This window comes from Mytilus edulis, chromosome 9 (assembly GCF_963676685.1).
Source record: "Mytilus edulis chromosome 9, xbMytEdul2.2, whole genome shotgun sequence".
NCBI classification, from domain to species: domain Eukaryota; kingdom Metazoa; phylum Mollusca; class Bivalvia; order Mytilida; family Mytilidae; genus Mytilus; species Mytilus edulis.
In genome coordinates this window covers 6,529,278-6,544,667 of record NC_092352.1, presented here as the reverse complement: position 1 = coordinate 6,544,667, position 15,390 = coordinate 6,529,278, and the positions used below count along the sequence as shown (strand labels likewise).

The window sequence follows — 15,390 nt, the reverse complement described above, 5'->3', positions numbered from 1 at the left end:
TAGTCGTTGTGTATTTAATTTGCATATTTTTTGTTTGAAATGCTCCTCTGCTGCATGTTTGATTTGACATCTAATGTTTTTCATTTGAAAGCAATTCATATTTAATAAGACGAAATTCGTGTCTAGCATAACAAGTTGTATGCCTGGTATTGGTTTGGACAATATTTCTTTCAAATAATCAAATTATGCTATGTAAGACGATAAATTATAAGCAATAGAAACCATACACAAGCAACATTGATCAAATTCAATTTGTCTCACAAAAAAGCCTGGTTTTATTGGTGAAACTTGAACAGAACGAAATTCTTTCTTGTAGTATAAACAACTTAAAACAAACTAACTAGAAAAGTTTTTGCTTTTCCCATAAATGTCTCTAAATGACGGATGATTTGTCCATATGTTTTAAATGCCCTTTGTTAGTCATTATTAAAATGTAAAGAATCAAATATTTTTCTACAAAAAAACATAATTGTAACATACTAGGCCATCATCGTCGTCAAGTGATAACCAATTTTCGCACACAAAGAAATATTTATCCCCAGTTTGGAGGTCTTCTATCTGCATTCTACTAAAGTACCACGGTGGATTACTGCCCATGTTGTCATGCCAAATTCTGAAGAAATAGAAAGCAGTAACAGTCTGTCCATGTGTTGACAAAAAATCTTGAAAAGATTTATAATGGTGTCTAAGAAAGACTTCATTCTATTAAGTGATGTATGATCATTTGATATACATTGATCAACAATTTTATAGCAGTAATTCGACGGGTGTAACATGTGAAGCAATATCTCCTCATCCGTCCGGAGCAACTGATACCAACTCCATCTTTTGGCTGTGCTCGTGTTTCTCACCTTGATTTCTATGTTTATTTTGTATACTGATGTTTGTCTTTTTTATGGCCATGACGTTGTCAGTTTATTTTCAACTTATGAGTTATAAATTCCCTTTAGTATTTGTCGCCTCTCTTCAAATATATAAAGGTACAATTTGCAAAGCAATAATCATTGATAACGAATTCATAAATGACAGGCTCATACTGTATTTTCAGCTAATAAAGTAGTGCGAATTTAGAAAACAACTCAAGAGTTGTGGTTAGATTAAATTTGAACAAACACACGATAGTTTGATACTAGTATACTTGTTGCCAAGTGGTTTAACATGCATTCAGAATCCGAAAAAAATACATTTCTAGGTAGTTCTAAGTTACTTTGCGTTTAATGCATACTAATTTATCCTTATCTATAATGTCCTTTATAGTGTTTATAGTGCTTTGTTATCCATGTACCTCAGATGTGTTAGTTTCCCAAGTGGCTTAGGAACTGCCATAACAAACCCATCAATGTTGGATGCTTGTAATACCGGCCTTTTTTCATCAGCAAGAAACCGTGGAGATGTTTCTTCTTTTTCTCCAGTAAGTATAAAGGAAACTTTGGCTGTGGTCCCTTTTAAATCAAATATTTACGAATGTTTTAAAGGGTTGCTAATGTACATACATGTACTTCTAATGTCATGGCAATACAATTAAAGTCATTGATCTGTAACAAATATTGTTTAACAATATATATTCTATTTTCTGCAATTGATCTTCATTTTAGTGATAGCTTTAATATTCGCAGAACTAAAAGCTTGTGATTTATTTGGAATATATTATTAAAATATACTAGTAATTAAAAGTTAAAAATCATTTTTTTTGGTAGATTTATCAAAATTCTTGAGCCATTACCTGCTCCTTTTCTGGATCCTGTGAAGACCTGAATTTCATACAGATATTTATCTCTGGGATCATTATCTGGTAGAGGTGACGATCCAGCCTAGTAAACAGAATTATAGCATATAAATATAAGTAATAAGCTGTTGTTGACAATCATTTATCTGGTTTAATTTCGGGTTTTAATTCTATATATTTACTTGTTTGTGACGTATATTTTTATACCTTATATACATGCATGTAAACCTTTTCTTCAAAACCCGGGTCATATTTTATATGAGCGTCACTGATGAATCTTATGTAGACGAAACGCGTGTCTGGCGGCGAACTAAATTATAAATTAAACTATTTACACCACTGGGTCAATGCCACTGCTGGTGGACGTTTCGTCCTCGAGCTGGTATCACCACCTCAGTAGTCAACACTTCCTTATTGGCATGAATTTCAATAATGTGGTCATTTTTATAAATTTCCTGTTTAGAAAACTTTGAATTTTTCGAAAAACTAAGGACTTTCTTATCTCAGACATAGATTACCTTAGCCGTATTTGGCACAATGTTTTGGATTTTTTTTTATTCTCAATGCTCTTCAACTTTGTACTTGTTTGGCTTTATAAATATTTTGATATGAGAATCACTGATGAGTCTTATGTAGAAGCAATGCGCGTCTGGCGTACTAAATTATAATCCTGGTAAATTCGATAAATATTTACTTATAATTCAACAATAATATGCTTTCAAGGAAAAATTTCAATATTTTTTTCATATTTTCAAACAATTATACTTAAACTATTTACTCCTCCGATTATTGGACTCATCTCACACATTCTTAAGCCATGCCATTATGACATTGAATATGGAAATATATAACAGTTGTTATCTATTCGTTCGATATTTTTGAGTTTTTGATTTTACCCTTTGATGAGAGACTTTCTGTTTTGAATTTTCCTTGGAGAACATACGAATGAATGAAGAAAAGATTGTTTTGAACTCAAACTGGCAGAAGAAAGAAGAAAATGTTGTTTATTTTCACAAAAAGGAAAAATACAAGGCAGTTAAAAACTAAAAAAAAAAAAAAGTTGAAGAAACGTTTTTAATCTTACCATGATTTTGTCCATTAAATCTCTTTTCCTTGCCCAAATACACATTAGAACATATAGACACATTAAAGATACCATAGTACAAAATATGATAGGATTCTCGTCTAATTTTGTGAATGCTGAATCGTTGAGATCTATAGTATTCATAGGTACAGCGAACCCAGCAGCAAACGATGTCAAATGGTTAGATAAACAATGGATGCGATCTGGTGTTGACAGTGGCCCGACCTAAAACATAAAAAGAATGATGAGTTTTTAATATCATTTGATATATTTACAAGAGTAAGCAATATAGAACGCAAAATCCGACATGAAAAATAAGTGTAGTGCTTAAAATTTTACTTTGCATATTTCATGTCAACAATACGGTTGTTGTTTAAAAATTGTTTTAATTAGTTATTGGGATTTTTAGTTTGAGTATCTATAATTTAATCAGTATAAATGAGACTAAAAGAACAATAACCTATACTCAAGAAATAAATAGTTTAGGTAAAGATCCTGAGAAATTAAAAAAACTTTTAAAAAAAAAAGTAACAAGATAAAAAAAATAACCCAATTTTGAAAAAAAAACAGATAAGAAATTTATCCAAAACACTTCGGTTTGCATTTTGCAAATAATCCTTCATTAGATCAAAAGAATAGAAAAGCAGAAAGAAAAAACAAGTGATAATTATGACACATGTGAAAGATTCCATTCTGTTAATATTATGAAGGCAATTGTACAAATAAGTTAAGCTTATCTACTCAAACATTTAGCAGGCAAATACATCTGATTTATGTGTAGTTTGTTCAACTGAAATTGACTTTTTTCTTTAAATCCTCTAGTTTGATTCTTCAACATGATTGTGACTTCTTATTTTTCAAATTTTAAATTGTTCAAGGCACACAACAAGCAAGCATCGCATGAATATTTATGACGCTATAAACATATGACCAATTCTGGCCAGAAAATATCGAAGCCGCAATTTTTGAAAAACACACACTAATCCTTTGTTATAAAACTTTTTTGATGTCAATATTTGCGCCCTCAAAACTGTCTTGCACCAGTAACAAAGTTAAGCCTAGCTTATTTCATTTTACTAAAATGAATTTACGTTTATATATACTCCTTTACCATGAAATCTTGTAACGCCTGGTTTCCAACTAATTTGCAGGCGTTATAACGGTTTTTTTTTCGTATTAAACAATTTAAATGAGAAAGTTCATGATAATTAGAAAGTATTTGACATTTTTCTATTAACTTGTTATATGTGAATGTCTGTGAATATTTGTGTATAATAGTGTATACATATGTGCGCATGTGTCACTGACTTATTGATTCGTCGTTAACATGTAGTCTTGAATGTACGTCTTATGTTATGTTGTAGATAACAACTAGCAGCCATCATGTAAATAATTGGTGTTTTTGAGCATTTAACAAGATGACATCTTCATATACTCTTTATAACATTACTGTGTGGAATTTACCTTGAAGCAAAGTCGCAGATATTAAATTGTGGGAAAGCAGTATGTCACCAGATGAAGTTTGTTCTTTTGTGTGATATCATTAATTGTTTTCATTCTTCGATACGATTATAACATTATCGATTTACTTATACTTTTGTTTTGGTTGTTTATTATATCGACTTCATAGGGATTAGAATTTCTTCTGACAAGATTTTCATTATGCGTTTATTCATATTTTCTATCAACCATTTGTTAACCTCTAAATGCCGTTTGACTTTTATCGTAGTGGAGTTCAGTGAACTATACCCCTATCAACCATGTATTCTTTGTTCCGAATATTACTCATATTAATATTTATCAGGTATCAATGTTTGTAAACTAACCTCACAACCTTCGTTGGACCATTGATCTGTCATTCTGTCCCACCAAATGCAGTATGCACTAAATATGCTAATACGATAAACAGCTTGTTTGTATGCAGGTTCAGGTGGTGGTTGTGTAGGCTTGGGGGTTTTCGGCCCTTTTGGTATTGGGTAAGCTGCAATTGAACGATTGAAGATATACAAGGTAGAAGGTAGACCATTTTAATTGGTCTTAATTCATTTTGCAGCAATACTGCTAGACTCACAAGGAAGTTGTCCTTCCATCAAGACAGATACACATGTGTCGCTGTTTCCACTAAACAATAGTATATGTTTATCTTTCCACGTCTCAATTCCGAAATAACCAAAAGCAATTAAGTATCCTATTTGATAGTATTCACCATAAGTGACCTCACTTATTATTGCTAAACTAATGACGAACACAACTAACATAATTTGTAATATTCAGCATTATTTGAATGGCCATTATGACATATATGTCACGTCCGGTATTGGGGCATGAACAGTCTATATTAATGACATCACCGAACGGCAAATATCCCCACTGCTTTTTATCATATTATCATAAAATGGTTGTCACAAATAAAGCAGACACTACCTATGTATTCAGAGATGCTGATATTGTTCTTTTTTCTAAAGGAATCAGGTTTTGGAAACAGCATTTATCGATCTAAGATATTGGAGATATTCTTGAAGAGTAAATATTATAATTCATTTAATTAACCAAGACATTTCCAAACTGTTTGTCACGGATGTCTTATATTTGGTAGTAGCTGTCAAATGTATTTATTACTTTGTAGAGCTCCACATATAATATCGTCATTTATCTTAAAACTTTTTTAGTTGTGTCTTGTCTGAATAATTTATACACCATTGCTCCTTTAAATCGTGTGTATAAAGTATACAGCATTGCGAAAAAAAATAAAAGTGACAATGTTTAGAATTTGGTAGTCCAAATGCGCATTATGTCTTCATAGGACCCATCAGTGGCGAAACATATTTTTTTCACCAATGTTTTCTGTACTATATTATGTGGGAAAATTTGCCATGTTTTTTCATCATTGAGTGAGATTTCAATAAGCACGCTCATGACCCAACACCAGAAACAAACATAAAACCCGAAGGATTATAACAAGAGGCTCTCAAGAGCCTGAATCGCTCACCTTAAATTGTTTGCTTAAATCTTCCATGAATGATTATTTTGGGTTTTCAATTTATATAAATGGTTCTTCGATTCTGTCATATCTTCTTCAAAAGCAAAAACAAGACATGACACACTGAAATGTCTCGTTTGTCTCGTGTTCATAATATAATTTATGATGAAAGTATAAAAAAAAACATTGTATACCTCAAGCATTACATTATTGCTGTTTACAGTTTATCTACATCTATAATAATATTCAAGATAATAACCAAAAACAGCAAAATTTCCTTAAAATTACCAATTCAGGGGCGGCAACCCAACAACGGATTGTCCGATTCATCTGAAAATTTCAGGGCAGATAGATCTTGACCTGATAAACAATTTTACTGCTGTCAGATTTGCTCTAAATGCTTTGGTTTTTGAATTATAAGCTAAAAACTGCATTTGACCCCTATGTTCTATTTTTAGCCATGGCGGCCATCTTGGTTGGTTAGCCGGGTCACCGGACACAACTTTTAAACTAGATACCCTAATAATGATTTTGGCCATGTTTGGTTAAATTTGGCCCAGTAGTTTCAGAGGAGTAGATTTTTGTAAAAGATAACTAAGATTTACGTAAAATGGTTAAAAATTGACTATAAAGGGCCATAACTCCTAAAGGGGTCAACTGACCATTCCATTTCGGTCATGTTGACTTATTTGTAAATCTTACTTTGCTGAACATTTTTGCTGTTTACAGTTTATCTCTATCTATAATAATATTCATGATAATAACCAAAAACAGCAAAATTTCCTTAAAATAACCAATTCAGAGGCAGCAACCTAACAATCGGTTGTCTGATTCATCTGAAAATTTCAGGGCAGATAGATCTTGACCTGATAAACAATTTTTAAGCCAAAAACTGATTGTACCCCTATGTTCTATTTTTAGCCATGGTGGCCATCTCGGTTGGTTGGCCGGGTCAATGGACACAATTTTTAAACTAGATACCCCAATGATGATTGTTGCCAAGTTTGGTTCAATTTGACCCAGCAGTTTTAGAGGAGAAGATTTTTGTAAAAGATTACTAAGATTTACGGAAAATGGTTAAAAAGGGCTATAACTCCTAAAGGGGTCAACTGACCATTTCGATCATATTGACTTATTTGTAAATCTTACTTTGCTGAAAATTTTTGCTGTTTACAGTTTATCTCTATCTATAATAATATTCATGATAATAACCAAAAACAGCAAAATTTCCTTAAAATAACCAATTCAGGGGCAGCAACCTAACAACGGGTTGTCCGATTCATCTGAAAATTTCAGGGCAGATAGATCTTGACCTAAAAACAATTTTATCCCGTCAGATTTGCTCTAAATGCTTTGGTTTTTAAGTTATAAGCTAAAAACTGCATTTTACACCTATGTTCTATTTTTAGCCATGGCGGCCATGTTTTTTAATAAAATGGAAATTAAAACATAAACTTTATTCTAGATACCCTAGGAATCAATCAGATGAAGTTTGGTTTGAATTGGTTCAGTAGTTTCAGAGGAGAAGATCTTTGAAATAGTTTACGACGACGACGGACGCCAAGTGATGGCAAAAGCTCACATTTCCTTTCGGAAAAGTGAGCTAAAAATGTCTCATGTCAATTGAAGTATTTGCACCTTGTTTAAGGGCAACAACCCATATTTATAAACTCGAAATGTGCATACAACATACATCTTATCAGTACTATATTACTATTTCAAAGTTCAAAAAAAATATCTTTGATTTATTTGATTTCTCTAAAACGCTTTCTTAAAAAAAAAAAAGCCTTGTACTATGCCTTATAGATATTGAATCTCTTGGTATATAATTAATTAAATGTGTTATCCATATGAAAATAAGAAGACGTGGTATGATCTCAAATGAATGCAAACTATCCATCAAAGTTCACATGAAATGAATATCTGCAATTATAGGCAACCGTACTGTCTAAAACAATGAGAAAAGAACATACCGTGTAGTTGGCTATAAAAAGACCCTGACATGAAAAATATAAAAAAAAAATTACTTGAGAAAAGTAGCAGCCTAGTTTGTAACAAAGCAATTTTCGAAAAACAAATATGAACCAGAACAAACACTGAACTGCAGGCTCCTGACTTCAGTCAGTCACATAAAGAATGCGGTAAGGTGAACATGTTTGTAAGCGTTCTACTATCCATCTAACCTGAAACAGTGGTGTAACAGCACACCATAACAAATGAAACAAAATAATTAGTTGAAACTGTCTTAGCTAATTATATCGATACAAAGCAGAAAAACATCAAACAAAAACACAGACAGAACGTAGCAAGGTATTTGATAGTACTCATCTATCATCCCTTACAACATAAACTGAAAGCTAGTTCAAAGTCAATAACATCTAATGAAAATTGGTTTGAATACTGTTAAATTTTGTATTCAAAAATGGTTTCTGCTTTATCCGCGGAAAGAACTTACACAAATTATACATAACTTATAACAGTTGTTCTTGTTGAAGTTAGTTAGCTTCAAACTTAGATATATAAATAATTTCAGTTGTTAGGGTTGTTCTTTTGAAGTTAAATAACTTACTTGTACAAACAATTCTTTCTCCATCTTCCAAGTCTACATCTTCCAAGTCTCCATCTTCCAAGTCTCCTTCTCCCCTTTTCTTCTTGTCCCAAAACGAATTCAACCAATCCTTAATGTCCTTATTTTTGTCGTCTTCGGTGAAGATTTTGCACGTTGTTGTATATACTTTTGGTGTCGTAGTTGGTGGCGTGGTTGTAGGGGGTGCAGTAGAATAATAATGCCAATATAGAGGATGATCTTCAGACATGTTCATAACAAGATGTTTTATCCCAATGTAGAATTTCGTAGTTTCATTTCTGAAACAATAGTAGATATAATAGATACTGGATAATTCATTATGGTCTAAACGTCAGTCATTTATATTTTTTTTGGTTATGGTATTTAAAACGTTACTTTGAAATCAATATATATTATTTTGATAATATTTTAATTGAATGGAATGTCAGTAATATAAAATAATTTAGAAGGCGGGTATGAAGTTTGTTGTAAATCGCTTTTTTGAGTGGGTGTAGACTAACATGAGCAACACGACGGTTGCCACATGTGGAGAAGAAACTTCTCACTCTATAGGAGCAACTGATATCACCACTAGTTTTTGACAAGGTTCGTGTTGCTCCGTCTTAAGTCTATTATGTTGTGTTCTGTGCACTATTGTTTGTTTGTTTATTTTTATCCATGACGTTGTCAGTTTATTTTCAACTAATGAGTTTGAATGTCCTTTTGGTATCTTTCGCCTCTTTTGTATTAAATTCAAACGACTTTTTAAATTCATTTGTTATTGTATAATGTATAAGTGTATAATGGTCCAATGAAGGTTGTAATGTCAGTTTACACACACTGATACCAGTAACCTAACTCTATATTGGATTGACAAAAAGTAACTGGGGACTTGAATAACTTATTGGCAGTAAACCTTGACGATTTAACAACCAAACAGGTCTGTGTGTTCTTATTGTGATAAGCCTCTTATATTTAAAAGGTGATAATTTCATAACAAATATGTTTGTGCCTGCTGAAATTCATAATTGGTGGTGATAGGGAAATTGGTCAGAAAAAGTAGTTATCTCTGTCTACATCTATGTCTACATATTTACACATCATGTGGATCTTAACGCCTCAAATTAAAATCAGTGTCATTATCTTATACATCACGTACGCTGTAAACCAAAAGCTTATACAAAATTCAACACTTTTAAGTATCAAAACGAATTTTGATTAAAACAAAACAACCAAAAATGTAAATCATGTTTAGAAATACTATATTCATATTTATTTGTTTTAATATTTACATATTTCGAGATTCAATTGTATGTATACCTATCGATGAATCTGTTGCACTATTTTAATACTTACATTCTAAAAAGTTTAATTGTAAACAAAAATATGTCAGTTTATGTAATTTATACTTACATACTCAGGAAATCATTTGTAAAAAAGCAAGTATAACTGTCTGGTTGTTCATGAATGTATGATGACCGGTCAGCAGTGGTATCATTTTCATAACTCTTGGCGTCTATGTATGACAACATTTCAGCTAAAGCATCATCCGACAATGGAAGGGTACAGTTAAAATCATAATCAGTGGTTGTTGGTGGTTCATTTGCTCTAGATCACAGGAAAAAGAAGTATAGGAGATATTTTCAACTCTGATGGCTGTAATTCTTTTAGACATAATAGGTTGTGTTATGTTTACGTTTGTAAGTATCTGTTATGTTTTATAATCTATCTCGAATACTATATTATATAGTTTTTTTCATTTAGCAACTCTAAACAAGCCGCCAATGAAGTTGCAAACTGTGAATTAGGCGAATAGGTGTCAACCCCATTCCAAAATAAAAACCAGACGCAGTGATTGAACGGTAACTTATAATCATAAATTTAGATTTTTTTCAAGTGAAAACGGTCTTCCACATATAAAAAAGAAGATGGGGTATGAATGCAAATGAGACTACTCTCCATAAGAGACCAAATGAAACAGAAATTAACAATTATAGGTCACTGTACGGCCTTCAACATTAATGCCCATACCGTATAGTAGGCTATAAAAGGCCCCGAAATGACAATGTAAACCATTTCAAACTAGAAAACTAACGGCATAATTTACATCTCAAAAGTGTTGGCCAAGACTTTAATTCTTAAAAACATAAATATGAAATTTTCTTTTCATGTTCCTTTGGATTATGTTCTTTTAGTTTTATGAAAGGAATTTTGATGACTATTGAAAGAACATTGTATTAGTTTTATAAAAATCGCACTTACTTTACAAAGACGTACCACTCTACTGGTTTAAGTTCAAGTGCAAACTCTGTCTGGGTATCGTTTGTATTATTTGCGACGTTGGCAAACATCTCTTCTATGTAATCTATCATATCTGTGATGTTGAGGATCTGTTCTAGTTTTATATGCAATGACCCAGTATTCTCTATATTAACACTATGTATGACCATTGATTGATCCCAAGCCCTGGTTACATTTCTGACAATATTTACACTAGTGTCAAAGTTAGTACGATCAACAAAAATATCAAACATCTGAGAATTATCCTCAACAGGTACTTCTAAACCACTATCATTTCGGTATCTCAAAGACACAACATCGCTTGAAATTTTCTGAGCTGACCCTGCTGTAGTGTCCGTCCATGTGAAAGGATTGTTTGTCATTCTCAAAGCCTGTAAAATCAGATTACATTACTGTAGCGTGCAAAAATATCATGAATATTACAGTTGGGTTTGTTTTTTTTTTGTCTTTCGCACTAAAGCTACAAATTAAAGGAGAATCTATTGTTAATTTTTAATGTGTATGCATTGTCAGGTATCTATATAGGTCAACAAGTGTTTTTAAATGGAAAATTTTAAGAATGCATATGTCAAAGAGAAATTGCTAACGCCATGGCAAATAACAAACGACGTGAAAACGTTTGAAACAATAGTTATCAAAAGTACCAGGATTATAATTTAGTATGCCATACGCCAGTCTACATAAAACTCATCAGTGACGCTCAAATCGAAATATTTATAAAGCCAAACAAGTACAAAGTTGAAGAGCATTGAGGATCCAAACTTCCAAAAAGTTGTGCCAAATATGGCTAAGGTAATCTACGCCTGGAATAAAAAAATCCTTAGTTTTTCGAAAAATTCAAAGTTTGGTAAACAGAAAATTTATAATAATGATCACATGATTGATATTCATGTCAATCATGTGGTCATTTATATAGAATTTTAATCAAAAAGCACTATTATGCAAATGTCGAATACATTTTTTACACTTACATAAGTTAGTGACGTAATATAGCTGGACCTACCTCTGTGGCAACAAAAAATGTTGTTTCATTCCCCGTATCACCAAATATAGACTGTGACTTTGGCATTAGTACACTCGAGAATCCACCTACTTCTAGAAGGGGTTCTAAAACATCAAAGTAGTATTTAATAAATCAATTGTTTTTCTTTTTTCTTTTTCTTTAAATATAGATTATTATCTTTATATGATTATTCTTTAGGGTTAGAAGATATTTATCAATTTACATTAATCTGCTTTTGAGCTTATGATACTGTGCCTTATCATGATTATGACAGTTGTTTTCTATTCGTTTGATGAGTTAAGGTTTTGATTTTGCCACTGATAAAGTGTTTTCCGTTATGAGTTTTCCTGTTCTTCGTTTTTTTTTATTGTCGTAAATTTAATTTTTATTAATAACGTTATAAAGTCTACTCACTATCATTCATATCAATGGTCAGTCTTTTCCTGAGAGTTATGTTGAGTTTCGGTGATTCTAATATGGCGTCTTTTTCACCAACAACTTTGTATGTGGATATTGTTTTGATCAAGTTATCCGTTTGAGCTTCCACTTTTGAGTATATTTCTTTTCCCTGTAGCATTATGAAAAATAAAAAATAAATTATATCACTGCTGATGATATTTTCTCCGATAATTGAAGTCTTCTCTTGGTTCCCGATATATTTAACAATTGTACCATTTAAAGCAAGAAAATATAAATGTTTTTGCAGTTCTTATTTCATATTCTATGTCTCGTGTTTTACAGTTCTGAAAATGATGTATCCATATTTCCACAATATCGAACGATACTGGATGAGTTTAAATGGAAAGTGTTAGCTGCTCTGTATGTATCATCTGCTATTCACATATCAGAATCAGTCAAAAATATGCCAATTGTGGATAGAACACACTTAGAATAAAAGTATTTATGTACGACGCAATTTTATGATAATGATCATGAATATCTCCAACTGCCAAAAATGTGACTTGTTAGCTTTGGAAAGACATATTGTATCGGTCAAATTCATTTTGATGATCGTTGTACTTCTGATGTGATTTCTTTTGATCCTCCTTAATACCCTCCATGATCCGGATCAGTTTGAGTTTATATTACTAATCTAATTCTTGTTGGGGTTCATTCGATTCCCTCAGTTTTTGATCGTTACTTAAATTTGACTTCTATATGGATTGATTAGCAATGGACTAGTTAAACTACTGTTGCTTAAATCAAGAATTGTCAATGAACATGAAAACCTGCAATGGTTCAGAATCAACATTTATATTAACGAAAGTGAAAATGTGGTTTACATGAAATGTGATACTATTTTTTTCAAATCTGTTCAAGTGTAAGTACGTAAGGTAATACAAAATCAAATTTAAGAGGATTCGAAAAGCTTTAAAAATATATGTACCTGAATTTAATCACCATCTAAATCTGACTTTGAATATATTAGCATTACATTACTTTACCTTAGTCTTCTGCCGGTCCAGCTCATTTTGTTTTGCCTGAAACTGAGCTGCAGTTAATGTTGTTGTCGAGACACCAGAGGGCGTTGTAGAGATTCCTGAGTAGTATTCATTATATAATGATGTTGACTGATCTTCTGCAGATTCAGACATGTGACCAGCAGCATGCATCAAGTTACCTAGCAAAATATAACTACATGAACTTCTGATTGTAAGTTCATACTTAAACTGTTAGTAGCTTTATAGCAACCCCAATGCATAATCTATTGACTAATTAAATGTATCAAGACCTAAAGATAATTACACACCAATATTATGTATTTTACAACATAAATGTCTCAATTACAACTCTTCAAATTTGAAATGTAGTTAAACGAATTGCAGTTGTTCTGTGAAAATTTTACTGTCCTTCTGGTATCTTTCGGCCCTCTTTTATGTCAGGCTTATCCCCTTATAATGTAAAATGTAGAACGTCTAAAATGTACTACCTTTTTAATTCTTTGCTCAAGTTTGCCTGTGGTAGTACGGTGATTTATTAATCTACATATGTTAGTAACATCGCTAGAATGAGATCAAGGTCTTTCGAGTGTCACTAGTGGGTCTCTTAGCGTCTGACGTACCAAATTGGAATCCTGGTATATTTGATAAGAGTTTTTTTCTATATCGTTAGGTATGATAATATTAAAGAGTGGGAAGTTAAGAGTAAGAGAATAAGAAAATTGAGCTCCTCGAATGTTGATGATAAAAACGATGACTTGTAATTGCTTATATCTTCGACATTTGAACTTTGCTGGATAGTTATCTCATTGACCATCATACCGCATATTCGTATGTTTGTATGATGTTGGGTTTATTATTTATATATACTTTTATATGAATTTTACCTAAAGCTTCCACCATAGTAGTTGCAGTTTCCTCTCGGTCATCAGCCGATACGTCCGTTACATCTCTAAGTAAATTTGTATAACTTTGTAAAATTTCTGTAGCATCGTCCTAATTGAGAAATAAGATAAATACTACAGGCGACAAAATATATGTTATATCAATCATGGGCTGTAATCGGTCGAAATATACATGTATGTATGTCTTGTTTCTCAAAGATGTCGATTATACAAAAACAGTTGGCAATACGCTTTTCTGATAAACACTAGAGGTTAAGATGCGCGAGCTTAACCGATCACCAGACATCCTGACATGAATGTTGGAAATGTGCATACAAGACACATTAAAAAAATATTTGTGTACGTTGGTTGGAATTCGTAATACCAAATTGGCGTGTGTCAATAATGCAACTTCATTAAGTTACTTAGGATTTTGTTTTAAAGTCCTGACCCTTGATTTAGCTTTCATTGATTTGTTTCATTTCAGGGTTTAATAGATCCGATATACAAAATATTATACTTACAGAGTCTGAGTGTAGGTTAAATTTCTTTATTTGTAAATTAAAGTACCTGAGCAGTTTCTGTAAGTTCGTCTTGTTTCTTAGTCAGTTCTGATAACGCTGCAGCAGTATTTTGTACCGCTTCAAGTGAAGGGGCTTGTATTCTCTTAAAACCATCTAGTATAGCAGCTCGTGTCTGTAATTTCAAAGTAGTCGATAAACAAATTGACCAATATATTTATCCCATTTGTGAGCGGTTTTTCTGTCTTGATGTTAACTTGATGCAACCAAGTGTATTCTCATTTTCGATAATATCTTATTTTTCTTTAATATACAACGTGTTTCTTCTTTAGATAATTTCTCATCAAACTTAATTTGAGAAGTTATTCCAGGGGAGGGGATTGGTGTAGCACTGTAGCTCATTCGTTTTACTTTTCTGTCCACTTTTGAACACATGTGTTGATGCTGTTATTATGTTTGTTGGTAGAGGTTTCTTAATGTCTGTGTTTTTTTGGTCGCTTGTGTAGAGAGTTGTCTCATTGGCAATCATACCACATCTTTTTTTTTTATATGACGACAAGTCTTAACTTATATGTGATCTATTAATTTTTAGGTTTATATGTTATTCAACCACTTAAGAGCAACATCAAAAGCTACAAACAAAATGAATACAGAGAGGACATAAATATCCAGGAAAATCATTTCATTTAACTTTAAAGATAAATAGATAATGTCCTTTCACTCAATGGTTATATTTTTTTCAGCGAATTGTTTAATCTTATATATCATGTGAGTTTGAAAATAATTATATAACCTATATCAAAAAGGTCTGGTTCATATTTCACCTTTTCTTTAAATAAATACTGATATACTTAAAACAAAAAGTATGGTCTTTCATATACGAGCA

General features: G+C 31.9%; 1 protein-coding gene across 1 annotated transcript in view; it reads right to left on the bottom strand.

The window, feature by feature from the left end:
* Positions 1-15,390, bottom strand: part of LOC139489415 (polycystin-1-like) — a 50,913-nt gene that overhangs the window by 10,493 nt on the left and 25,030 nt on the right. The window contains exons 14-26 of the mRNA XM_071275734.1: positions 14,554-14,679; positions 13,987-14,095; positions 13,106-13,281; positions 12,075-12,228; positions 11,661-11,764; positions 10,619-11,028; positions 9,770-9,964; positions 8,360-8,655; positions 4,637-4,791; positions 2,811-3,035; positions 1,724-1,811; positions 1,286-1,442; positions 481-613 (exon numbers count right to left, since the gene is read on the bottom strand). Coding sequence (XP_071131835.1) covers positions 481-613; positions 1,286-1,442; positions 1,724-1,811; positions 2,811-3,035; positions 4,637-4,791; positions 8,360-8,655; positions 9,770-9,964; positions 10,619-11,028; positions 11,661-11,764; positions 12,075-12,228; positions 13,106-13,281; positions 13,987-14,095; positions 14,554-14,679 — 2,328 coding nt within the window. The remainder of the gene's footprint in view (positions 1-480; positions 614-1,285; positions 1,443-1,723; positions 1,812-2,810; positions 3,036-4,636; positions 4,792-8,359; positions 8,656-9,769; positions 9,965-10,618; positions 11,029-11,660; positions 11,765-12,074; positions 12,229-13,105; positions 13,282-13,986; positions 14,096-14,553; positions 14,680-15,390) is intronic.